Source organism: Phocoena sinus, chromosome 2, assembly GCF_008692025.1.
Source record: "Phocoena sinus isolate mPhoSin1 chromosome 2, mPhoSin1.pri, whole genome shotgun sequence".
NCBI classification, from domain to species: domain Eukaryota; kingdom Metazoa; phylum Chordata; class Mammalia; order Artiodactyla; family Phocoenidae; genus Phocoena; species Phocoena sinus.
In genome coordinates this window covers 139655475-139681186 of record NC_045764.1, presented here as the reverse complement: position 1 = coordinate 139681186, position 25712 = coordinate 139655475, and the positions used below count along the sequence as shown (strand labels likewise).

The 25712-nt window shown below is 37.7% G+C and overlaps 1 protein-coding gene across 1 annotated transcript in view; it reads left to right on the top strand.

The window, feature by feature from the left end:
* Positions 1-25712, top strand: part of KCNH5 (potassium voltage-gated channel subfamily H member 5) — a 344887-nt gene that overhangs the window by 72837 nt on the left and 246338 nt on the right. The window contains exon 7 of the mRNA XM_032623255.1: positions 13910-14336. Within this exon, the coding sequence (XP_032479146.1) occupies positions 13910-14336 (427 nt within the window). The remainder of the gene's footprint in view (positions 1-13909; positions 14337-25712) is intronic.

Genomic DNA, 25712 nt, shown 5'->3' with positions numbered 1-25712 from the left:
TGAATTATGCCTTTGGTGTTATGTCTGAAAAATTATCACCATGCCCAAAGTACCTAGATTTTCTCCCACATTATCTTCTCAAAATTTTATAGTTTATGTTTTATGTTTAGGTCTGTGATCCATTTTGAGTCAATTTTTGTGAAGGGTATAAGGTCTGTGACTAGATTCATATTTTTTTGCATTGGATGTCCATGTCACCATGGACATTTGTTGAAAAAATCTATCTTTTCTTTATTGTATTGCCCTTGCTCCTTTGTCAAAGATAAGTTGACTATATTTATGGGGGTCTATCTGGGCTCTCTATTCTGTTCCAGTGATCTATTTGTTTATTTTTTTCCACCAATACCACACTGTCTTGATTACTATAGCCTTACTATAGTTGAGTGTCTGTCCTCTGATTTTGTTCTTCTCCTTCAATATTGTGTTGGCTATTTTGCACAGTTTTTATCCCTCCACATAATCTTTACAGTCAGTTTATTGATATACACAAAATAATGGGATTTTGACTGAGATTACATTGGTAGCTTTAGATCAAGCAGAGAAAAATTGACATCTTGACAATATTGAGTATTTCTGTCCATAAACATGGACTATTGCTCCATTTATTTAGTTCTATTTTGATTTCTTTCATCAGAGTTTCATAGTTTTCCTCATATATATCTTGTATATTTTTTGTTAGATTTATATCTAAGTTTTTCATTTTTGTTGTGCTAATGTAAATGGTATTGTGTTTTTAAATTCCACTTGTTCATTCTTGGTATATAGGAAAGTGATTGGCTTTTGTATGTTGATCATATATCCTGCAAACTTGCTTTAATTGCTAATTAGTTCCAGGATTTTTTTTTTTTTTTCTGGGTCAAGTTGTTTGGATTTTCTGCATAGATAATTATGTCATCTGCAAACAAAGACAGTTTTCTGTTTCCCCATCCCAGTCTGTATACCTTTTATTTCCTTTTCTTTTCTTATTGCATTTGCTAGGACTTCCAGTATGAAGTTGAATAGGAGTGGTGAGAATAGACATTCTTTCCTTGTTCCTGATCTTAGTGGGAAAGCTTCTAGTTTCTCACCATTAAATATGATATAATATGATATAAGCTGTAGGGTTTTTGTAGATGTTCTTTTTCAAAATGAGGAAGTTCCTCTCTATTCCTAGTTTTCTGAGAGTTTTTATCATGAATAGATTTTGTCAAATGCCTTTTTTTGCACCTGTTGATATGAACATATGATTTTTCTTCTTTAGTCCGTGATGTTATGGATTCTATTAATTGATTTTTGAGTGTCGAACCAGCCATGCATACCTAGGATAAATCTTACTTGGCCATACTATATAATTATTTTTATATATTCTTGGATTTGATTTGCTAATATCTTGTTGAGGATTTTTGTATCTATGTACATGAGAGCTATTCTTTTGTAGTTTTCTTTTCTCATATTGTCTTTGCTTTTGGTATTAGGGTAATTGCTAGTCTCATAAATCTGGGTTAGGAAGTATTGTTTCTGCTTCTACCTTTTGGAAGAGATTGTAGGCAATTGGTATAATTTCTTCCTTAAATATCTGGTAGAATTCACTCATGAGCCCATCTGGGCCTGGTGCTGTTTTGGAAGGTTATTAATTTATTGAATCAATTTGTTTAATAGATGTAGTTCTCTTCAAATAATCTATTTTTGTATGTGTGTGAGTTTTGGCAGATTGTGTCTTTCAGGGAGTTAGTCCATATCATCTAGGTTCTCAAATTTACGGGCATAGAGTTGTTCATATGATTCCACTTTGTTGTTGTTATTATTATTATCCTTTTAATGTCTATGGCATCTGTAGTGACATCCTCTCTTTCATTTGCCATGTTAGTAATTGTGTCCTCTCTTTTTTATTTTTCTTAGTGTGGCTAGAGGTGTATCAATTTTATTGATATTATCAAAGAAAAAGCTTTTAAGATTTTGTTGATTTTCTCTACCGATTTCCTGTTTTCAATTTCATTGATTTTTGCTATATTTTTAATATGTCTTTTCTTCTTGTTACTTTGGATTTAATTTGTTTTTCTTTTTCTAGTTTGCTAAAGTGGAAATTTAGGTTATTGATTATAGTTTTTATTGCTTTCTAATATATGCATTCTAAGTTACATATTTTCCTCTAAGTACTGCTTTGCTGCATCCCACGAACTTTGTTAAGTTGTATTTTCACTTTCAGTTAATTAAAAAAGCATTAAATTTTACTTGAAATTTTCTCTTTAATCCATGTCTTACTTATAAGTGTGTTGTTTAATTTCCACATATTTTTGGATTTTCCAGGTATATATCAGTTATTGATTTCTAGTTTAATTTCATTGTGGTCCAAAATCAGGTATTGTATGATTTCTATTGTTTTAAATTTGTTAAGGTGTGTTTTATAGTGCAGGATGTGGTCTATCTTGGTGAATATTTTACGTGACCTAGAGAGGAATGTGGGTTTTTGTTGTTGTTTTGCTGTTGTTGTATAAAGTAGTCAAAGATGTCAGTAATAGCCAGCTAATTGATGGTGCTGTTGAGTTCTGCTCTGTCCTTACTGATTTCTGCCTGCTAGACCTGACCATCTCTGACAGAGGGATATTGAAGTATATGATAGTGGATTCATTTAATTTCTCCTTGCATTTCTATTAGTTTTTGCTTCACATATTTTGATGGTCTTGTTAGGTGCATACAATATAAGGATTGTTATGTCTTCTTGGAGAATTTACCCCTTTATCATTATGTAATGCTCCTGTTTATCCCTGATAAACTTAGTTAGTCTGAAGAGTATGAGACTTTTAATGCAATGAAATGTATTATCTCTGGGATGATTTTACCTTCTATATGGGACTTTCTTAGTTTCTTATTAGCCTGCTTTTAAAACTTTTGCTGCAATTTTAAGTCCTATGTACCTCCCAGTTCTTCTCTGCTTAAGAAAGCACATTAATAACACTGGTGCTTCTAATAATAATAAAAAACCATTTATATTTTTATTGATGATTGGATTAGTGGTTTATCAACACTTGTCTTTCATCTGTATGCTCAGGGGAAGGTTTATGAGCGACCCTATTTTGCAACCTTCAATTCTACTTCAAGTTAAGAAGTCAAATCCAACAAAGATCTTTAGAAAACTAAGGGTTAGACCCTGTGCTCATTTCTGGAGGAATCAAAATTAGACCTTATGCTTCCTCAGTGCAAAGACTCTGTCTTTCTAATAGCCTGGATTTGCAGTGCCTGACACATAATTGCCATACTATATATATTTCTATTAAAGTGAATGAGGGATTGAAGCTTACAATGTTTCCTAAATATACCTGTTTCTTGTTAGTAATGGAAAAGTTAGGGCCAAAGGGCAGTCTTTGTGGCATAACCTTATCTGTGCCCCAAACTTCTTCATTCAGACAGTAGGGCGTTATCCTTTGGCTGCTATGCTCACCTCTCTGTTCATAAGTTCCTTTCCATGAATATTCTCACTTAAATAATCTTCCAGTCATATGACCTACACTGCTAGCTTTCCATACATGTTTAGAGCTTACCTTAGGGTTTAGGTTCCTAAGCTGAGATCTCCCACTAGGAGTGCAAAACATTGTAGACTAATGGATACAAAGATGTACAAGGCAAAGTCACTGAACTCAAATGTACCTACCTTCTAGCTTGAGAGAAAAACTTTCTCAAAAATTATTCAAGAGTGTGAATAAAGGAGTAGTGTGAAGGAGGAGATGAGGTAAGGATTTGGAGAATGGGTAAGAGTCAGCCACAGGTTTCAAATTGGAGGATAGTGGCAGTAGGCTGAACTTTTAAATTCTATTCCAAGTGGAGATTGGCGGTACAGAACGGTAATAAACAGATTTAAAGATCGATGTCTTTTTTATATTTGAAAAATTTGGTGATACTCCAGGATATATTCTTTGCATTTATTTTCTACAGAGACAAAGCAGTCTGCCTAACTGAGGGAATTAGCTTTGGGAGGATAGGAAGTTGCAAACAATCAGGATAGCAATAGGATTCCTTTATTTGATTTTGTTGCTTACAGGAATAGAAATTTTTATCCGAACTGATCTTCATTCATGATGAAGGCTTCCTATTGTTAAACATTAGGGAATAATTCTGACATGGAGGCAAAGAAGGTTGAAATATACTGCAATATGTATACTCTAATCCTTAAAATTTTTTTGCCTTAACTATCTATGGATACTTGCATAGAAATTGCTCTTTATCTTTCTGCATAGTAATTATCACTATGCTTGAGAATACATCATTTCCTCACTCTTCTTTGAAGGAAGTTCTAAACCTCCATCCCTACTCCCTTTGGTCTTTCTATTACTTCATTTTATTCCATGATTTTATCTCTGCTTTCACATAACACATGCTAACTCACAAGGAACATGTTTATCTTTATATTGGAATTTTTCATCTTTAGGAAGTTTGTTTATTAGACATTGTGGATAAAGGGTTAACAAAACTATTTCTCCTTCTGCATTGACAGATTTTACCTTTGATCAACTGTCTTCCTTGGTTCTCCCAGGGACTGATGAAGGAAATATGTTTCTAGACTGTATTACTTGTTTAAAAAAGATCTCTGATTTGTAAATTACATCTGGACTATGAAGAACTTCTAATGAGCTGTAAATAACCTGATGAGGATACCACAGCTTAAGGGTTCCCTGATTGATACAACTCCAAGCATATCCCTTGTGGAATTCTGAAAGCTATACCTGTGTTGTTGTTATAGGTGCTGGGTTAGGTGACATTTAAGCCTAGACCTGAAAGATGAGTAGGATTAACTAGGCAAAAGGAGTAGTTAGTGGGTGAGGGAGAGTGTTTTTAAAATTCACTTTTGGAGACCCCACCAGGTGAGAGAGAATATAAAAATTTTGAAGAAAGGAAAGACATTTTCTATAACTGGAGTACAGAGAGCAGAAGACAGAGATGCACAAGGGAGACTGGAAAAGTAGGCAGGGGCAGGTTGTGTTAAGGAGTTTGGATTATTGTAAAGGTGGCAGCAAGTTACTGAAGGTTTTAAAACATCTCCCAACCTGGTTTGCTTGTGCATATATCATGATATTTGAAAAAAAAATCGAGACTTAGGCAATATACCTCTTTTTTGGTGCATATTTTGATCATGCTTTATATTCACTCTGGACCAATGGATATTAATGAGAACATTTTTTTTCCATAATAAGAAGCATTTAAAATTAGTATATCATGGATATTGCTTAAAACAGATGTCTGTCTATCTATCTATCTATCTATCTACTATCTATCTACTATCAATGTACCTATCTACTTATGCCACTGTGTATTGATAAGAATATAAATAGACTAAAACAGGCGGTAGGTACAAGTTATTTAAATTGAGTTTCTCTATTGAAGCATATTAACTAATGCAGGGAGTAATTAATATTATTTCTCCATGGATCTCTTGGTAACATGAGTAGGAGAAATGAGTTCTGAATAGGAAGGAGGCAATAGAACTTGTTATATGGGTTAGAGATGCAGATAACAATTGTAGTTTGTTACATTAGTTTTCTTTCAGTCTTTAAATTGTACTCTACAAAAGGAAATGGAAATGGACTATTTAGTCATTCATGTACAAAATCTACTTAGACCCCAATGCTTATAAAACAGAGTGGTTTCTATATAATTGCCTAATATTGTGCTACCCATGAAGATTAAATAGCTATTAATTATTAATTACAATATCAGTGCTAGAGGAGTCAGAAATTATTATGAGAGATTTCTGTATTGCTTAGTTTATTCTTTAATTAATGTATTCATTTTCTTAATAAATATTTGGTGCTTACACTGTGGCAGGGAGTTCTAGAGTGTGTGCTAGGGATAAAAGAATGAACAAAACATGATATGAATACACAATCAGAAAGAGACAAATGGCACGAAGGGAACATACCTGGTCCTTTGAGATTATATAATGAAATGACCTGCTCTAGACTAAACCAAAACAGATTTTAGAACAACGGAAGCTATATGATTTTAAACTATGAGTGACTTCAAAAGATAACTCTTATATAGTGTTCAGAATAGAGTGGACGGAGTCAAATGAACGCCTTAAGATTTATTAGAACACTTCCATAGGTCTAGGAGAGAGATGCTAGTAGCATGGTTTAAGATGGTGTCAGTGGCGATGAAGAAAAGTGAATAAATTGGAAAGATATTTAGGAGTTAAAGTTAATAGGGTTTTAAGATAAATTGGGTATGGGAGATATCAAAGAAAGGGGCAACATGAATACTTCTTGGTTTCTGGTTTGTGTAATCAAATGGCTAGTGCTTATATATTAGAAAAGAACCAGGGGCAATGTCTGGAATGGGAAGGTGGAGGGGAGAGTAGTAACTTTTTTTTTTTTTTTAATGGGAGAGACATGAGATATTTAAATGTCTATGAGAAAGATGTAGTTGAAGGGGGAGTGGCTGGATTTTTGAGCAGAGGAGAGAAAGTTTAAAATATAGTGGATAGATGAATTCATAAGAAAAGTAGTAAAATTGCTAGGTAGTTAGGAGATGTTTTGAGATTGATGATAATGAATTTCTAGTGGAATCAATCTGCCCTATTGTATTACTTTCTTAAGCAGTTCTTAAACACAGCCCTGAAGAAAGCTGATAATTGAGTTAGAATTAGGGTTTTGATACAGGTTATAATGAAGAGACAGACATGCTAAGGAATTCAGTATGTATGGTCGTGTTGAAATTATAGGGCCACATAAAGAAGAAAATGGAAAATGGAGGGGTTAACAGATTGGGAAAACGCAGATCTGTCAGTAGACTGGAGATTCAGTAAGGTTGAATGTTGATGTAATTGGACGGTTTAGCTCAACATAGAAGAAGATATGGTTAGAAAACAAGATGGTTCAATTCAAGATTTCAGAGCCGGAAAACGTTTTAGATATGAGAAATTTCAGATTATGACCTTGGGAGTGGGCATCTAAGGAAAAGTGAAAAGATTGTTGGAGAAACTGCGAGGCCATGTTTTCAGCAGGGTCATCCACGTGGAAACAAGTTATGCAGGGTGAGGGCAAGCTTTAGGTGAGGTTGGATTTAAGAACTATTTAGGAGGTATATGAAGTAATAACTTGGAGTTCTTTGTTCTCATGGAATATTTACTGGCATAAATTCTTGCAAAGCAAAATAGTGACACGTTTCCCAATACAAAAGGTAAATAATATCTAACAATTGCATATTAAAATTTATTTTATATATTCATATCTTACCTATTTGGAAGAATGTCTTGTTAAAATGAGACTTCTGTATCACATATCTATGTTGCCCCCATTTTAAGTCAAACAAGTATGAAATACTGTGTACATAAATACATGTGCTTTCCTCACATTTGTATCAGTTAGCTTTTTTTTCCCACGTAACAAACTACTCCAAAACGTTATGGATAATAACAATCACCATTTATTAAACTCACTTTCCTGTGACCTGAGTGATTCTGCTGACTTTGGCTAGATTTGGCTTATCTCAACTAAGTTCACCCATACATCTGTGGTAGGCTGCTGAGATGGCTGGTGACTAACTGATCCCAGATGGCTCAGATGGATGTCATAGGGCTGCTCCTATGGTCTCTCATCCTCCAAAAGCCTAGCTGCCATTCTTCATATGGCAACTTAGAATGGCCATGGGTTCTAAGACCATGACTGGAGGCCATGCTTCTTGAGGTCTAGGCTTGGAACTGGCACAGTGTCACTTACACCACATTCTGCTGGCCAAAGTAAGTCATAAGGCCAGTCTAGACTGAAGTCAAGATGGGGAAATAGACCCTATCTTTTGATGGGAGAGGTTGCAAAGTCACGTTGCCAAAGGGTATGGATGCAGGGAAGGAAATGACCCGAGCTATTTTTTTCCAAATAATCTACTACACAACCTGTGTGTGAGAATGCTAGATGTAGGTGAAAAACCAAACAACTGGATGTTATAAGTCTGTACTCCTGCTCTCTCACCCCCACTTAATTGTCATGTGTCCTTGGACAAGAGAGTTCTTTGATCATTCCTCTTTTGTTTATAAAGCAAGGGTGGAAGAAGGTAGCAAAGAATACTAGCTGAGTTATCTGCCTGCTATCCTTAGTGATCATCAAATGAGAGAATTGATTTGTATTTTAAATGCCTTTATCATTGTAAGCCATTATTTTTATGCTGATTACATCCCACATCTCTCTAATGTGGGAATCCACAAAAATATCCTGAAGAGTTAATAATGCTGAGATATCTCCTGGATATTTTTCTTTATGCTCCTATGGCCTGAGGGGCTTTTCAAGTAAGGAAACCGGCTAGAAAGGAAGGCTGATGACTGAAAGTTCTCCATTAACCCTGCTGTGATCTATTATGCATGTGATGTGTTTGATATTCTCTTCCAGCAGTGGAACCCCAGGGATTTGTGAGCTAAGAGCTCAGAGGTTGGGATAGAGGTAGAATGCCACTGAGGTGCAGAGGAAGGCACAGGAAGATCGGAAAGCATGGAGTGAAATTAGGCAGAAAATGAATGAGCAGACAAAACTGGTGGAAAGCACAGAATCAAGAGGTTGTTATAAAAAGGTGTTAGGACAGAAGGGAGTCATTTTATTTTGGCCTGTCAAAGTATCCAGTATTACTATATGGGTTAAATTAAAATTCCCAACAAGGGATTAAATGTAATTTGAGGAGACTTCCCTGGCAGCCCAGTGGTTAAGACTTCACCTTCCAATGCATGGGGTGTGGGTTTGACCCCTGGTTGGGGAGCTAAGATCCCACATGTCTCGTGGCCAAAAAACCAAAACATAAAACAGAAGTAATATTGTAACAAGTTTAATAAAGAGTTTAAAAAATGGTCCACATCAAAAAAGAAATCTTAAAAAAATTATGTATATAAAAAAAGTATAATTTGAGGACCAATCTAAAGGTTATGAGGGTGAGTTATAAAATAAGTAAAATCTCTTATTTTAGATAGAGTTGAATATGACACCTCTTCCCCCTCCCCAAATCACATGATGCAGAAGAAATCATTAATCTGAATTATGTACCGTGGTGAAATGTTAACCTTAACAACACAACAGTGACTAATGGATTTTCCTTAACATTGTTTTGATATTTAAATAAAACATTCTTTAAACATTACATCAATATTACATGTAGAGCTCAAGGAAGCCACTTTGACTTCTAATGACGTCTAATCCCTAAGAGTAGTTCCATTTGTATTTAAACTTTTATAAATAGAATCATGCAATATATACTCTTTTGTGTCTAGTCTCTTGTTTAGTATGATACTTTTTAGATTCATTCTTGTTATTTCATATAGTTCTAGTCTGTTCATGTTTATTTCTAGATAGTATTGCATTGAGTGTAGGTGCAATGATTTATCTATCCATTCTACTGGAGATGGACATTTGGATTGTTTCGAGTTTTAAGTATTTCATCAAAGTTTAGAACAAAGTCATTAACTTTGAGTTTTGATTATAGTAATTGCATTAAATTCTTTTGGATACAAAACAGTGGAGAATGAGATAGCTAAAAAGAACTTTCCAAATAAAGCAAACACTTCTGTATTACTCATTTTGAATAACAGTTTCTGGTTTGATAAGTAGATGAAAGGGACACTGTGGACAAATTAAAAGGTGAAACTTTGGAGTTATGTTTGAGAGCAAAAAGGAGTTTGGTTTGACTGGAGCACTATTGCTTGGCAAAGGCATGGTTGGAAATGACCTGGCAGTGTGGACAGAAATGGGGTTGTGGACCTTGAAGGCCTGTAGAAATTGTGTTTAATGTCTATAATGAGCCCCTGGAGGATATGCTCGATACTGTCTTTTAAGAAGATTAATATTGCAATGATTATTGGGATAAGGACAGGAAGACTGCACAGCAGTTGGCTATTGTGGGAAATGCATGAAGAATCTGAAGGACTAGGTCCATTCCTTGCTAGCTGTGTGACTTTAGACAAGTCGTGTAACCTGTCTGAGCTTCAGTGTCTGCCTCTGAACAGTGGAGATAGGAGTCCTGGTATTGTGAGAATGAAATGAGTTGGTCCATGTTAGAGAATTGCAGACTCTCTAGGGTTCTGGGGCCTCCACAGACCCCTAAGTGGGCCACTGTTGGGCCTGGGTGGCAATAAATGGGAGGCAAGGTATTTAATCTCCTTTATTCAGTCTTATAGAGACTGCCTGTATTTAAGCCAATACTGCTGGTACAAATGTGATTTGTTTATATCTAGAGCACATTATGCTCTAGGTATAGTGAGGTTCAGAATGAGGTCAGATAGTGAAGTGCAAGGAGTGTGGACAAGACTGCCTATATTTGATTCTTGGCCCCTCCTCTTACCAGCTGCATGAACTTAGTCAAATTATTTAATGTTTCTAGGCTATGTTTTAATAATGATACCTATCACATAAGATTATTAACTATGCCCCCTCCCTGCCCCACCACACACTCAATTCACCCCACTCACATTTACTTGTGTCGTAAAAAGATTTTCATACATTTATTGAACGTATTGACTGCTTAACCTATTACCATATGCCATACTTTGTAATTGACACTAGGTATATTCTTCAAGGGGTTTAGAGTTTCCTGGGATACCATACATGCAAACAGAGACTTGTAATAACGTGCTATTATGATGACTGTTGTAATAGAGATGGACAAAGAGGACATGATAATACAAAATAAGGACACCTAACTCTCACAGTGGGTATAACAATGAAGATGGTGGGAGAGGTAAGAAGATGTCAGGGAAATGGACATGGAGGAGAGAGTCTCTGCCATAAACTATAAGTAAGACCCCGGCCACCAAGAGAGTGGGAGGGAAGAGTGCTTTAAGTACAGGGGACAAATTGTTAATGTGGCATGAAACAGCATGGGCACTCTGGGAACTACACATAGTTGAGCATGGCAGGAGTCTAGACAGCAGGAGGAGGACTTGCTGGGAGAGATGCTGACCAGACAGGCAGATGCTAGGTCCTGAAGGGCTTTGCATGTCATAGTAGGGAGTGAATACTTGATTCTATAGGTAATGAGCTAATACTAAAGATTTTAGACCAGAGAGGGACATGATTAGATATATATGATGTAAAACGATAGCAGGCTGGTAGCCTCTACAGTGTGATCACATAATTAAAGGGAGTGAGAACAGAGGTAGTATGGCTGATGGAGAGGCTACTCCTGTCACACAGTGAGAAAAGACGTGAAGCCATGACCAAGGCATGGCCTTGAGAATAAGAAAGAAGGGATATTTTTGAGAGATTTCTTCAGGTATATTTTGAGCACTTTGAATGCTGAGATCCTCAAGACTTGATAACCGGTTGGATGTGACAGGAAAGGGGGTGTTCAGCCCCAGGGCTGAGAGACTGGCCTCATAATGATGTTGTTCACGAGAGTAGGGACATATTACCTTTCGAACACCTATGGAATATCTAAATGGAAATGTACAGCAGGTATTTGGCTTCTGTATCAGGAACTCATAGAAGTCAGTTGAAACATGGGCATGCAGTAAATCAACCAGGAGAGGCTGAGGGTAATCGTAATGAGAATCCTAACACATAAAAGAAGCATGGATAAGGTTAGCCCCAGAAAATGATTTTGAAAGACATGTCAGCTGGAGAGTTGGCTAAGATCTAGGAGAAAGTGGTGACATAGAACCCATGACAGGGAGAGTTTACAATACTTACCAAACATTTTGTAACATTTAGATAATATTGGACATGGCTATAGAAAATGGTGCTTTTTGATTAAGTGGAGTCCAGAGTAGGTACCCCTCAGGGTGGATCACCTCCTCTTGGAGAGATCTGCCTACATCAGAGGTCAGGGGAGTATGTCCTCCTGTTATTTGGGCTTAATTCGAGTGGGTCCTGATTCTTTACATTCTAGTTGAGGGTTGTGACTAGTTTTTAGTTTAAATGGGGTTAAAGGTTTCCTCTCTGTTTTTTCTTCTTTTGTTTTTAGCTGTGTTTCGAAAAAAGAATTCCAGTAGAAATAATTTTCTCTGTAGTATTGTGTTGGCCAAAAAGTTCGTTCGGGTTTTTGTACGGTCTTACAGAAAATCCCGAACGAACTTTTTGGCCAACCCAGTATTTAAATAGAAGTAACACAGTTCCTTTAAAAATTAGAGCTAAGTGGAGGACAACATCTACAATAACACTGTTTTTATTTTTTAATTTAACCCTTTGAGTTTTTCATGCATTTTGACTATGGGTTTCTTTAGAGCAGAAGCAAGGCACATTTGTCTTAATGTCCCCAGGGCACAACTCAGAGCCTGCCATATAGAAATGCTCAATAAAAACTTATTTTTGTCTTTCTTGTTCAGGATTATGTAGCTCCTTTTTTGAGAGCTTGCAAGCTCTCCTGAATCTTCTTACCTTTCAGCATCTCATTTCATTGAATTATGCCAATTCATCTTCTGAATTTTATTAATGCTACTCTTACTGTCTAAAGTTCAATATCCCTGCCTAAGAGCCAGGCCTAAGGTTATGGAGGTTGAGACACAAAACTGTCCGGATGCTCCTGTTCCTTTCTTGCTTCCATAAGGTCTCCTGTTTTTACTTCTCTTTGTTTTCTCTCTCTCTATTTCAAATTTTTATTTTGCAAAATTTCAAATATATACTATCATATAGAGTATAACCAAATGCATTCCTAGCCTTTTTTCACTGTAACTTTACAATGCCATAATTAGAGTCTCATTAATGTTACATCTGTTCTACTATACCAGCCAGTTCCTCCGTGTTGATCAGACTTAAGTTCAGAGTAGGTTACGTTAGCTGCCTCGTCTCCTCCCTGGGATATAGAATTAGCAGTAAGGAAGTCATGGACTCTGTGAGACTTGGAGGTGATGATCAGATGAGAGGGTCCTGGGTCACTGCTTTGTATTTCCCTCATGCACCAGGAATGGCTTTACCCTCTCTACCTGGGTGGCTTATCACATGCTTCCTCAAAAAGTAACTTTGAGAACTTCACTGATTGAATAAAGTCTATGCTATGTTTCCATTTGGATAATGCTATATTTGATTTTTTTTTTTTTTTTTTTTTTTTTTTTGCGGTATGCGGGCCTCTCACTGTTGTGGCCTCTCCCGTTGTGGAGCACAGGCTCCGGACGCGCAGGCACAGCAACCATGACTCACGGGCCCAGCCGCTCCACGGCATGTGGGATCTTCCCGGACTGGGGCACGAACCCATGTCCCCTGCATCGGCAGGCGGACTCTCAACCACTGCGCCACTAGGGAAGCCCTATATTTGACGTTTTAAGCTTCTTAACAAAATATGAATTTTCTTGCTGCCATTCCCTTATTCTTTTCAATGACTATTGCCAGAATATGATAGAGTTTTGTAGGTATGTTCCCATTCTAGGTTCAACTCTTCACTTTTTCACAGCTCTACAAATTTAGTGCTTATCATAACTGTGGCAGGAGGTGGTGGAAATAATGGCATTTGCTCATTCTGATATACACAGAAGTATTTCCTGTTTGCTTGACAGTAAAACTAAGATTCCTTTTTCAGAAGTTTTGCTGTTCATAGCATTTATAAAGAAATAAAATTAAATCTTTTAGAGTACAGGAAAAGTTTTGTAGGAAGAAGAAATAAAAGGTCTAAATTCATCACCCTATTTCTATACTCTGAGTATATTGCATTTGAGCTATTTTCTCCTTTGGTTTTTCTCTGTGCTATTTATACTCCACTTATGAAAATAAACTCCGTCTTCCTTACCTAATGAAAAGTTTTTTTATCTAATAATCTACAAATATCTTTTTTCCTGGTGGGAAGGAATCTGCATTTAAAAAGTTTCTTTATCACTTCAGCTTTTTGTTGTTGTTGACTTAAAGTGGGAGCTGTAGTATGTGTATGTTCTTAGTATATAAATGGTGATTGAGTTCATTAAGGTGAACCACTGCATTGTTTTCCTTAGCCTTTCCTTTTCTGAAAGTGTTGTGTCATTTCTTTTTTTTTTTTAATTCAGGGAATCAGCAGTCTCTTCAGTTCTTTAAAAGTGGTGCGTCTCTTGCGACTGGGCCGTGTTGCCAGGAAATTGGACCATTACCTAGAGTATGGAGCAGCGGTCCTTGTGCTCCTGGTGTGTGTGTTTGGACTAGTTGCTCACTGGCTGGCCTGCATATGGTACAGCATTGGGGACTATGAGGTCATCGATGAAGTCACAAACACCATCCAGATAGACAGTTGGCTCTACCAGCTGGCCTTGAGCATTGGGACTCCGTATCGATACAATACCAGTGCAGGGATATGGGAAGGAGGACCCAGCAAGGATTCACTGTATGTGTCCTCTCTCTACTTTACCATGACAAGCCTTACAACCATAGGATTTGGAAACATAGCTCCTACCACAGATGTGGAAAAGATGTTTTCCGTGGCCATGATGATGGTTGGCTGTAAGTATCTTTTATTTTCTTTTCTTAAAAAAATTATTGTTGTTGATAGTTCTCCAGGCTCGTCTCTGCCAGGAGTAAATTAAACTACTTTGTCTTCAGAAAAATGTTTAATTCATGTCATTTACATTGGTTTAATTTTTATTCAGCCTTAGAAAATAAAAAGGCAAAATAATATATTTTACTTTTTAGAATGTTTTAGCACATGAAAAGCAGTATGAATGGACTGATACAAAAATTAGAATGGGAACTCTTTGATATACTTCTGTTCATAGCATTGTACCTGGCAGAGCTATTTCCAAAAGGAGACCAATATCTAGAAAGGCAGCATCTGGCATATTCCATAGGTTTTGTGGGCAATGCATAAAATTCTGAAAAAGTAGACAGGATCTGATGTGAGATACCCTGTTTAGAAAATGTTTTATTTAATAATTAGTTTTATGTAGGCTTTTACAATTAAGACTAGGCAAAGAGTTTATAAGTCTAGTCTCCATTACAAAATTCTAGCTGGAATATATTCCAGTCTGAGAGAATGAAAGTATTAGTAAATGTAAGCTTATTCAGCAATGACAAAAGTGTCTAGGATGTAGCATACAGACCTGAGTACTAAATGTCTTGATGATGATCTTGGGAGTAGAATTCTCTCTACAGGAGTGAAGGACCAAGTATTCTAAACTCAGACTAAGACTGGATGATATAGAAGATCAGAATTAAGGAAATACATACAAAAGAAAATGTTGAAAAAGGAGATTTTTGAGGGGGACTTCATCACCATACACACCCTCACGTTGACTTTGATGATTTATCCAAGCCTAGTTCTGAGACCTAGAGTAACCTTAGGACTGGAGTTTTGTTTTTGTTTTTGTTTTTGTTTTTGCAGTACTTGGGCCTCTCACTGTTGTGGCCTCTCCTGTTGCGGAGCACAAGCTCCGGATGCGCAGGCTCAGCGGCCATGGCTCATGGGTCCAGCCGCTCCACGGCACGTGGGACCCTCCTGGACCGGGGCACGAACCTGTGTCCCCCGCATCCACAGGCAGACTCCCAACCACTGTGCCACCAGGGAACCCCCACATGGGATCTTTTGTTGCAGCACACGGACTTTTCTAGTTGTGGTGTGCAGGCTTCTCTCTAGTTGTGGCTCATGGGCTCCAGAGCGTGTGGGCTCAGTAGTTGCAGTGCGCGGGCTTAGTTGCCCCATGGCATGTGGGATCTTAGTTGTCCAGCGGCATGTGGCGTCTTAGTTTCCCGACCAGGGATCAGACCTGTGTCCCCTGCATTGAAGCCGGATTCTTAACCACTGGATCACCAGGGAAGTCTCAGGACTGGAGTTATGATTAGTGTTATTAGTACCTTTTAAGCCTCTGGGTCATGGTAATTGGTTTTTGGTCTAAGCCATCCCTTTTGAGATTCCACATTATAGAATTTTATATTATGACACTAATGGGAAAAATGTTAGAGTCCAGGAATGTCGGCTGACTCATGAAAGGTCAGTATCTTGGGTCTAAACAAGGTACTTTTCGAAGTTCGTAATGTCTGCAAGCTATTGGTCACCAATGTTAACAGTTGTTTAGCCTTCTGTACTCCTTTGTACAGGTACAGAAACAAGAACACACAGGTTGTCTTCACTGCTTAAAAGTAACAGAGGGATGGTGAGAATTCCAAGTGCTGTTTCCTCCAGAGGCTTTTAGGAGGAAAATGTTCTTACAAAGAGATCTTGATGATCTCTTAATTAAACTACTGCCTACACACTGAAAGTGGTAAGATGTATTGGCAAAAATGGTGCTTTATAAATTCAGAAGACAACATTTTGTCAGATATAGTATTTATTACTGTACTACTTTTAATATTTATATAATGCATTTTGCCTTAGACTTGAGCATAGTTAGATTAAAAAATTTATTTTGAATTATAGATTCACTGGAAGTTGCAAAGACAGTATAGTGAGGGCCTTTGTGCCCTTCCCTTAGTTTCCTCCAATAGTTATATCTTATATGACTCTAGTACAAGATCAACATTGGCATTGGTACCATGTGTGTATATAGTTCTGTGTTGTTTTATCACACGTGTAGATTCTGTAACCACCATTGAAATCAAGATACAGAATTGATCCATTACCACAGAGATCTCCCTCATGTCACACTCATGGGCTTCCCCCAAGCCTCCCTAACCCTGGCAACTACTGATCTGTTCTTTATCTATATAATTTTGTAATTTTGAAAATGCTATATAAATGGAATCATGCAAAATGTGATTTTTTGAAATTGGCCTTTTCCACTCAGCATAAGTCCCTTGAGATCCATCTGAGTTGTTGAGTGTATTAATAGTTTGTTCCTTCTTATTCCTGAGTAGTATTCCATGGTTTGGATATACTGCTGTTTAATCATTCATCTATTGAAGGATATTTTGATTCTTTCTAATTTTTGGCTCTTACTATAAAACTTCCATGCACGTCTGTGTAGTTTTTTGTTTGGACATAAGTTTTTAGTTCTCTGGGATAAATACCCAGAAAAGAGATTTCTGGGACATATAGTGTCTATTTATTTTTTTAAAGAAATTGTCAAACTATTTTGCAGAGTAGACATACTAGTGTAGTTTGATTTTCAACAAGAGAATAACAGAAAAATAAAATCTATGTAGAGTTGAAGGACACCATTATTTACTTTGTTTCTCAGGCCCCAAAACTTGGGAATCATCCTAGTTTCCTGTTTTTCTCATGTATTACATCTATTCATAACAAGTTTATTGGCTTTACCTTCAAAATACTCCATTCAAACCACTTCTTCAGAAATTCTACTCAATGCCACCCTCCTATAAAAAACCACCACAATGCCAATCACTCTTACTCTCTTCCCTTTAATCTTTTTCTTCACTGTATCTACCAAGACCTGAAACCATGTTTACTCTGTTTTTCTTTTCTTCAGAATGTAAGCTCCATGACACTAGGGCCTTTGTCTACCTTTTTTGCCTCTATATTCTCAACTTCTAAATAATTCTTAATGCCATGCTCAATCTAAATTTGTTGTATGAATGAATGAAGTTGAATATGTCCCTGATGATTATAATAAGAATCTCTTGTCATTGAATCCACCCCAGTTAGGTCTCTGATGAATATACATGCCAGAAAAATGCACACTTTTTGAATTTTAGCCATGATTCCTTTGTGAAAGCCCTGGTGAGCTCACCTGTATTGTCTGCCTGTGGTAGTGTAGCAGCTCCTTCAGCTGGATTGCCCCAATCTTGTCTTTCATGAGGCCTGATAATAAGTTCTGAGAGGCTAGTCATTAGAAGCACCAACAACCCTTTCTCCCACCAATTTTTTTTTTTTTTTTTTTTTACCATCTACGTTCTGAATTTACTTACATTGGAAATTTTCACATAGATTCAGTTGAGTTTTCAAAACTTCATTTAGTTCAGAGTCGGTCCCATTCTTCTCTACTTCATGTATGGCTAATTATATTGCTATATCAAAATTTCTTTCTCCTCTCTTCGTCAGTTCCTGTCTTAATTTCAAGATGAAGTTCTGGTCATAAAGTGGATCCTTTTCTTCCTGAGTTTTGCTATCTCCTTTCAACACCTGAATAAACCAATATCTGACATCTTTTACCTGTCAACTTTGGCTTTCTTTGTATGCCTCTGAACAAATCCCGCTTCTATAGCCAGAGTGTTCCAAGGAGATGCCTTTTAATTTCCTTCTTATTTCTTGGGTCCTTAGTAATTTCATGGAATATTTCCTTTGCAACAACCCAAGAAGCTGATAGAAAACTGTTAAGACCCATGAAGTGTTGCAGTAACTTCCCACAATTCCAAAACTAATTAGACACACATGCACAAAATATCAACCAAATGTGGCCATTTCAGCTGTTTGTGATCCTAGTATGATTTTTTTCCTGAAATAGTGTTGCCAAAATCTTGGCTCCCTGTACACTGATGCCAAAATGAGATACAGAGACAGAGTTTTGGAGGAGAAAGAAAGGGTGGCTTTATTCTTTGCCAGACAAAGAGAGGAACACATCAGGGTAGCACCTCAAGAACTGTGCCCTGCTCCTTGGGGAATAGGGAGGGGTCTTATAGTCAGGGCTCATGGTCAGGGGTATGTGATAAGGATCAAGGTGGTAACAGTCCTGCATTCTTCTTTCTTCTGAAGTTTCAAAACGGTGGGGTTGCTGACAAGATGAGGGTGTGTGCAGGGTCTCAGGTGGTCACTCTCCTAATCTTGATGAGCTTCTCTGGTCCCTTTAATCTTGCTTCAGGTGGTTTCCTGGCTGCAACTGTTCACATCTGCCCTTTGGAACTCAGGGAAGGTCATGGAGGCTGGAGTCTTGCCTATAAGAAACGGGGGACAAAAAGGCCTCTGTGCCTGGGAGCCCCATAGAGCCCTGCTGTGTGTGTGTGAGTGTGTGTGTGTGTGTGTGTGTGTGTGTGTGATGGAGAAGGGGAGTAAGGGAAGAGGGAGATAGAAAACTGGTTTATGCTTTCAGCTGTGCTAGGATCTAGTCAATCTGTGCTGACTATTTGAGAAGCACCACTTGTAACCTTATAACTCAATAACTGAGAAAGATGTTTTGTCAAACAGTTGTTGGAGATACCAAGAGCCTATTTTCTGTTGAGAAAGTAATCACGGCTTGTAAATGATAGCTTCATTTTTCTGGAGAATGTCATCTGAAATTTTTGTGCCTTCCAGCAAAAATTTAAAAATTTCAGTGCCAGCAATTCCAGTTCCTAGAGATTTTCTGAGCTCTCCTCTTTCTTTAATGGCCTTTCCTCTGAGACTCCTCGGTTCTTTCTGTTACTGAGTCCAAGCTCGCTCTGTTCACCGCGAGACAGGCCAATAAATCGGTAAACGAGGTGTTGAGGCAAGGAAAGACGGCAGACCGAGAAGATGGCGGACTAGTGTACCCAAAAAAACATCTTATGGGGTCTGGATGCCAGTTTCTTTTATAGAACAGAGAGGGGAAGAGTTGAGGAAAAAAAGTAAAAAGGCCATTTGTCTTGCAAAATCTTCTTGCTTGGCCTGCATCAGGGAGGGGATGTGTTAATTCTTTTCTGCAGCCATTCACAGGTTGGCAGGGTCAGAATGTCTCTCTGTGAGCTGAACAAAGGCCTTTTAGTTTGTCTGGCAGAGGGTCAGGGTTCCCTGTGGCAGGCCATTATGTATACTTACAGCTGTAGGTAGTGATATGATAAGAAAAGCCATGAAAAGCAAAGGTAAAAGTTGAAGAAACAGAACCAAGGTGGAGTCAGAATTCGCTCTTCCCTGTTAGATTTCCCCCTGATGCTAAATTGCATGTAGGCTCTGTCCTGGACCACAGTCTCAAAGGTCTCCTTGTTGATATCAGACAAATCTTCAAACAAAGTTTATGACCACGGCCTCCCTTCAATCCCAGTCACCTTATGTTTCCCCTTGATCCCTTCTACGTCAGCAGGATCCCAGAGTATTTCTCTTACCTGCTGTCTAGGGATTTCTTAGGCTTATATCCTTTGTTCCTACATTCCCTGAAGGTAGAGAACCCTCCTGCTCAGATTCCAGATCTGGAAGGGTTGTTTCTTACATACGCCTACCACCATGTGTTTTTTTACCTCAAATTTGTCTTCTCTTAGTTTTGGCATGCTCTATGCCTTGAGTGCACTCCTTGGTTCTGGTAGCAGCCATTACTACCCCAGGACAGGCAGTTCTGAGTGAACCTGACTACTCTGCTGATATTCACGAAATTCACTACTAAAGGGCTTTTGTGAAAAAGAGCATTTTCGAAGTTTAGTTCTGCAGCAGTTGTGGAGAATAGCCTACCTTATTTTTTAGATCAAGATGTGGGTAATCTCTGCTAATTTGCTCAGTAAATACTTAGTGATGCCTTCCTGAAATATTTTCAAATCCATTTCATTTATATAATATTATTGAGCCCCTAGTAACTTTCTTTTTTTTCCCAAGGATTAGCAGACTGACTGATTTTGCTTCTATTTAGAAAGCACCTTCATACACTGATGATTTGTTTTGATGGCTGTAAAACAAAGGAATATGAATTGGAATATTCTGATATGATTATCCTTTTTGTCTTAATGTATTTTTATGAATCCTCTTTTAAAGAGGATTTATCAAGAAAGCAATTGCTTAGCTCCTTCTTCATTACTAAATAATCACATAAAATATTTTAGTTTAATCCAACAATTATAAAAAACTTTACATTTGCATATTTCACTACAATTTTATAAAAAAAGAAACAAAATAAAAATGTGAATAACTTTTTGCCATAAATCATGTCCAACCATAAATGAGTTTGCTTTTGTTTGCTTTGTTTTGTTTTAATATACTATAAAATATTAAATACATTAGTAAACATGTAGACAGTACATTTCAAAGGACTATAAGTATTTGGATATTTATTTTATTTAAAAACATTTTTCACTCTTTCCATTGTTGTCTGCTTAGTTGCTAAATTGAGGCAGCCTACCTCACATGGTATATGACACTCAGAATTTGTCCTGGTGGGATGCCATCCAAACAAAGTCCTTAAAAGTAAAGCAAAGCAAAATGAAAAACTACAAATATGAAAATTGCTGCGGTTTAATTGGTAGAGAGGAAACCCAGTTATAATAGTGCTAATGTGCAATTTTTAAATAGGATGTAATCCATGATCGCTCAGACAGTCTGAGGACTTCCTGTAATTCACTGGCAAATGGTTTAGCACATTTAGAAGAATAGCAGGGGAGTGGGATGTGTATGACAGGAAATTTGAATCTCCATGTGGGTGGTTAAGAGCCACCAGGGAGCACTTAGTTACACACTGGTCACTCAGCATCACGCATCGGAGACTGATGCCACACATCATATTCTCCAGTTCATGGGCTCGGTTAGCACTCTCTGTGGGGTTCAGATATGAGATTATGGGCCTTGCCCTCACCCCCTCCATAGGAAATGGAAATAAATACAAGATGGTGAGACTCAGAGATTGGGAGAATACAGAATAAGGTGGAGCAAAGGGCTGTGTGACCTTGGATGGTTTTTGGATCTCTTTGGGTTTTAATTTTTTCAAGTGTGAAATGCAGATTTGAGATAAATGACTTTTAAGGTTCCCTTCAGTACTAACATTCTGTATATCTAAGATTCGGTTAGCGCAGTTATGCCACTGTCCTTAGAATTGGACTGGTTATTGGAGATGAGGTTATTATGGAAAAGGAAGGGGTGTCACTTAAAAGTTTTAGGGCTTTTCATATACAGTGCATGTCTTGTTTTATGGAGAATAAGATGTGTCTTATATGGAATATATTTAATAAAGAGTTTAGAGGGAAGAACTTCAGGGAATATTATGGAGAAAAAAATTATACTTTTGGAAAGAGCAGTGTTTTTCCATATAGAAGCTAGGAAGACTGAAAGGCATTTGCCTCAGGGCATAGGAATAGACCCCAGGGAGAGTGCCCAGTGGGGACTCTGAAGGATATTTGGCCTGGATGGATATCTAGGCAGGTTAAAAATGAGTTGTTACACTTTTCCAAAATTAAAAAAAAGTTTCTTTACAAATCATAACATGAAACTTTAGGTGACACAGATATAATATTAAGTTATATGTTAAAATTTTTCTTGCCCTCACTATTGTGGTGTAGGTAGGAAATGGAGTGTGAACATACTGATTTTTAATTCTGGTTTTAGTTTTAACCAGATGGAGAGAGCTTTAAGCTTAATGTTTATTTTAGAAACTGGGTCAATTCTTTGTATCTGCTTTACCCCTGCTTGTAAAAAAGACTTCTTCTCTTTCTCTTCTCTTTTCTTTAATGAGCTGAGTATCCCATGAAGAAAAATATTTCGTGGAGCCCAAAGTTCAGGGTTATAGGCACCTTTTTTTATGGTTTAGTAGTTTCAGATGTACAGTCCAGTAGTTTGAAAAAGACTGTGAAGTGGACTTTACTCCCTGTTTCTTATTCAAAACAGAACTTGTATCTTTCTCAGGAATGTTCTTTTATACTCATATTTCTTTTTATGCCTAGTCACATTTTCACAAAACCTCTCAGATTCTACAAAGTTTGAGTTTTCCCAGAAAACAACAGGAAATTTTCTCATTCGCCTATTAAGTAGCCCACCTCTGTGCAAGGATTTGGTCTCTGGAACTACCTTGAGTCCCTGTATTACTCAAAATTATTGAATTCATTCAGCATTATGCCAGGTGTTCTGGTAGTTATTGGTATTAGGGAGACAGCCTGGATACTTCCTAGCCCTCAATAAGTTAGCGGTATGGTGAGTGTCAGACAAAAAAAATATCACTGAATCCTCTCTCTCTCTCTCCTTCTCTCATTCTTTACAACCCCATTCCATTCCCATCTCAGTCCCCATCACCATTCCAGACCCTATCTCTCCATCTCCATCTCCATCTCCCTCTCCATCTCTATCTTCATCTCATCTCTTTTTGTACTTTGAACTAAGAGCTAAGACTTTGAACAGGTGAATAAGGAACTTGGGCTGAAGAGTAAGGCTGGTAAGAGCAGAGTCTCTGCTTGTCCTGTTTATTGTATTTTTAGTACAAAGTATTGTGCCTAGTTGGTAGCTGTGCTAATTAAACATATGTTGACTAAACAAATGAATAAACAAGTTCACCTGCCTCAGCCTGAGGAATCCAGGAAGGTTTCTAGGAGAAAGTGACTCTTGAGCTCAGAATACAAAAACAAGTCTGTGAATGAGGCAGGATTTAGGTACTTTCCAGGTAAAGAGAACCCATGTGAAAAAACATAGGAATGAACTGGGTTGGCCTTTTCTGCTGCACTCCGTGTATTTCACTTTGGCTTGAAGAGAAAGTAGATGTGGATGGGGAGGAAGAAAGGAACCAAGGTGCCAAAAGGCTTTGTATAGCTTAAGAAGGAGTTTGTCTTTTATCCTAAAGGTTATGAACTAAAGAAGAAGGATTTTATTCTTCAGTGCAGAAGATAGATTGGGGGAGATACAGGCTGTGGGCAGAGAAGCAAACTGGGGGCTGTGGCAGTAATCTAGGAAGACATGAATGAGGTGGCAGGGATAGGGAGGATGATGGTATGGCTTAGAATCGATAAAATCTTTTTTTTTTTTTTTTTCTGTAAAGGGCCAGATTGTAACTGTCTTAGGTTTCAAGGGCCATAATGTCTCTGCTGCAACTACTCATTGTGCTGCTGTGGTGCTAAAGCAGCCATAGACAGTACACAAACCAATGAGCAGAGCTGTGTTCCAGTAAAGCTTTAAGCAGGTGGTATTTGGCACATGACCCATCGTTTCCCATGGTCTAGCACAGACAGTATCGGCTGTGAAAAGCCCATGGACTTTGGAGTCAGACAAATCTAGGTTTGATCTCTTTTTTTTATCACTTATTAAGAATTTACATCAATTATCTAAACCCTCATCTGTAAAAGAAAGATAATAGTCCCTACATTACAGAGTTATTTGAAATACTCAGTAAGAGATTGTATGTAAAGTTGCTGAAACATTGTTTTAAGTTGTTATGGTGATCAAATGAATGAGTGAGATATGGTAGAAGGAAGAGTTCAAAAGGACTTACAGATTTCTGGCTAATTCAGCTGAGTGAAAGACAAAGCTCTTTTCTAAGATGAGAAAGAAGGGGCAGGTATTACTGGGGCAAGAGTGCAGTTCTTTTTTGGACATGTTGAGTGTGAGGGGTCTTCAAGTCATTTGTTAGAGATGTCCATGAGGTTAGAAGTGATAGAAGTAAGAAGTGTGGCTTTTGGGTTCCAGAGACATGAGGCCCTGAGAAATCTCTTTAGGAATCACAGTGTAGAAAAAGGAATTGATGTCAAGAGCATGCAAGATAGAGTCAGAATGAAGCTGACCAAGGGTGGACCCTGGAGAAAGGAGAGCCAGAGAGGTTAGGAAGAGAACCCAGAGGGGTAAAAAGGAAGCATGGATCCAGAAGAAGGGTTTGTTGCTAACAAAGAATGAGAGAGAACTTGAAGAAGTAAGGGGGAACAGCAAGACAATGGATATTGAATCAGGGGCGATCTGGCTGGAATTAAGAGGCCATGTGACCTTCCATGAGTAGTTTCATTGGATAGTTGAAGGGAGAGAGCCACAGGGGCATTTGTCTTTATGAGCTCTAAGTCTTTTTTTTTCTATGTGAAGGAAAATAATTTTAATCAGTAGCCGTTAACCTAGTGCAGGTAGACTATGCTTGTACAGTATTTTTCACTACCAGTGTTGCTTTTATCTGAATCAACTTTCAAGTTCAATAAAATATATTTAAATTAGATTACTAGGTATATTATATATGCGTGGAGTTTCCTTTCATGTTACAAAATAGAAAACAAAAAACTGACTTTGAGAGAAGTTTTTATGAAATCCCACTTTCTAAGAACAGGCATTTTAGTCAGGGGAGAATTTTATTTACTGATGACTACAAGATGATTTGGGACCTTAGAATAAATTTAGTTTTGATTTCTGTGAATGTTTATTGCCTGGGACAGGTTGTTACCTTGTAGGAGAAGTGGTGCTCTGCCGTAGAGAGCACTGGGGACTTGCATGATCCTTACATAAGTAGTATCAAGGATCAGTGGACATATGATTTAAATTTTGCTGGAGATAAAATGGTTAGATTTTTTCCCCACAGGTTGAAGTACTAACAAGTCCATAGATGAATATATTTTGAACATGTTAAGATAAATATCATTCCCAAAGACCTTTATGCATGGATTTAAGAACTGCTTTAGAATGCTCCAAGAGGGGATTTTCTTTGGGGCAGTTTCTAAGCCAACTAGTTCCCAAGTGACTGCTTCTAACCTACTTATTTAAGTTTTACAAAAATTGTGGTGACTGAGGTAGGCCTCCCTTGGAGTTCAGGTGCCAGGCACACGGTCTTGGGTTTGGGCTGCATGTGTAGGAAAGAAGATTTCTATGGGATGAGAACTATATCCAGGTTGACTCTCTGGAAATATTGGAGGCTTTTAAAAATTCTCTCTGGAGATAGCTCTGGAACTACCCTTTTAGATCCTCTCTTGTTTAAAGTCAAATTTATGTTTAACAACCCCCCAAAGGCTTAATATGTGAAAGTCTAATTTGGGAGACTTACAGATTTAAAATGAATCTGTAAGGGAAGGAAACTTAAATTCATGCCTCTGGTTAGACTTTAGCAAAGCAGACAGGTCTAGTGTTGACTCTTTTAATGAGCCTTATGGGGTGGAAGCCAAGACATTGGGAACTTTTCTTATACTGAGCTGCGTATGTGTTTGCCTGTCAGATTCCTTAGAAAAGGCCTCAAAGGACCTTCATAGTAGGTGTGTTCCCCCAACTCCTTCCCTTAGGAGGGCCAGTCTTGAGAGTAACATCACTTCCCTTCACCTCTCCCCACCATTACTCACACTGACTCTCTAGATTCCATCATCCCTAAACAATTCCCAATCTGGATCTACCTGCCTCTT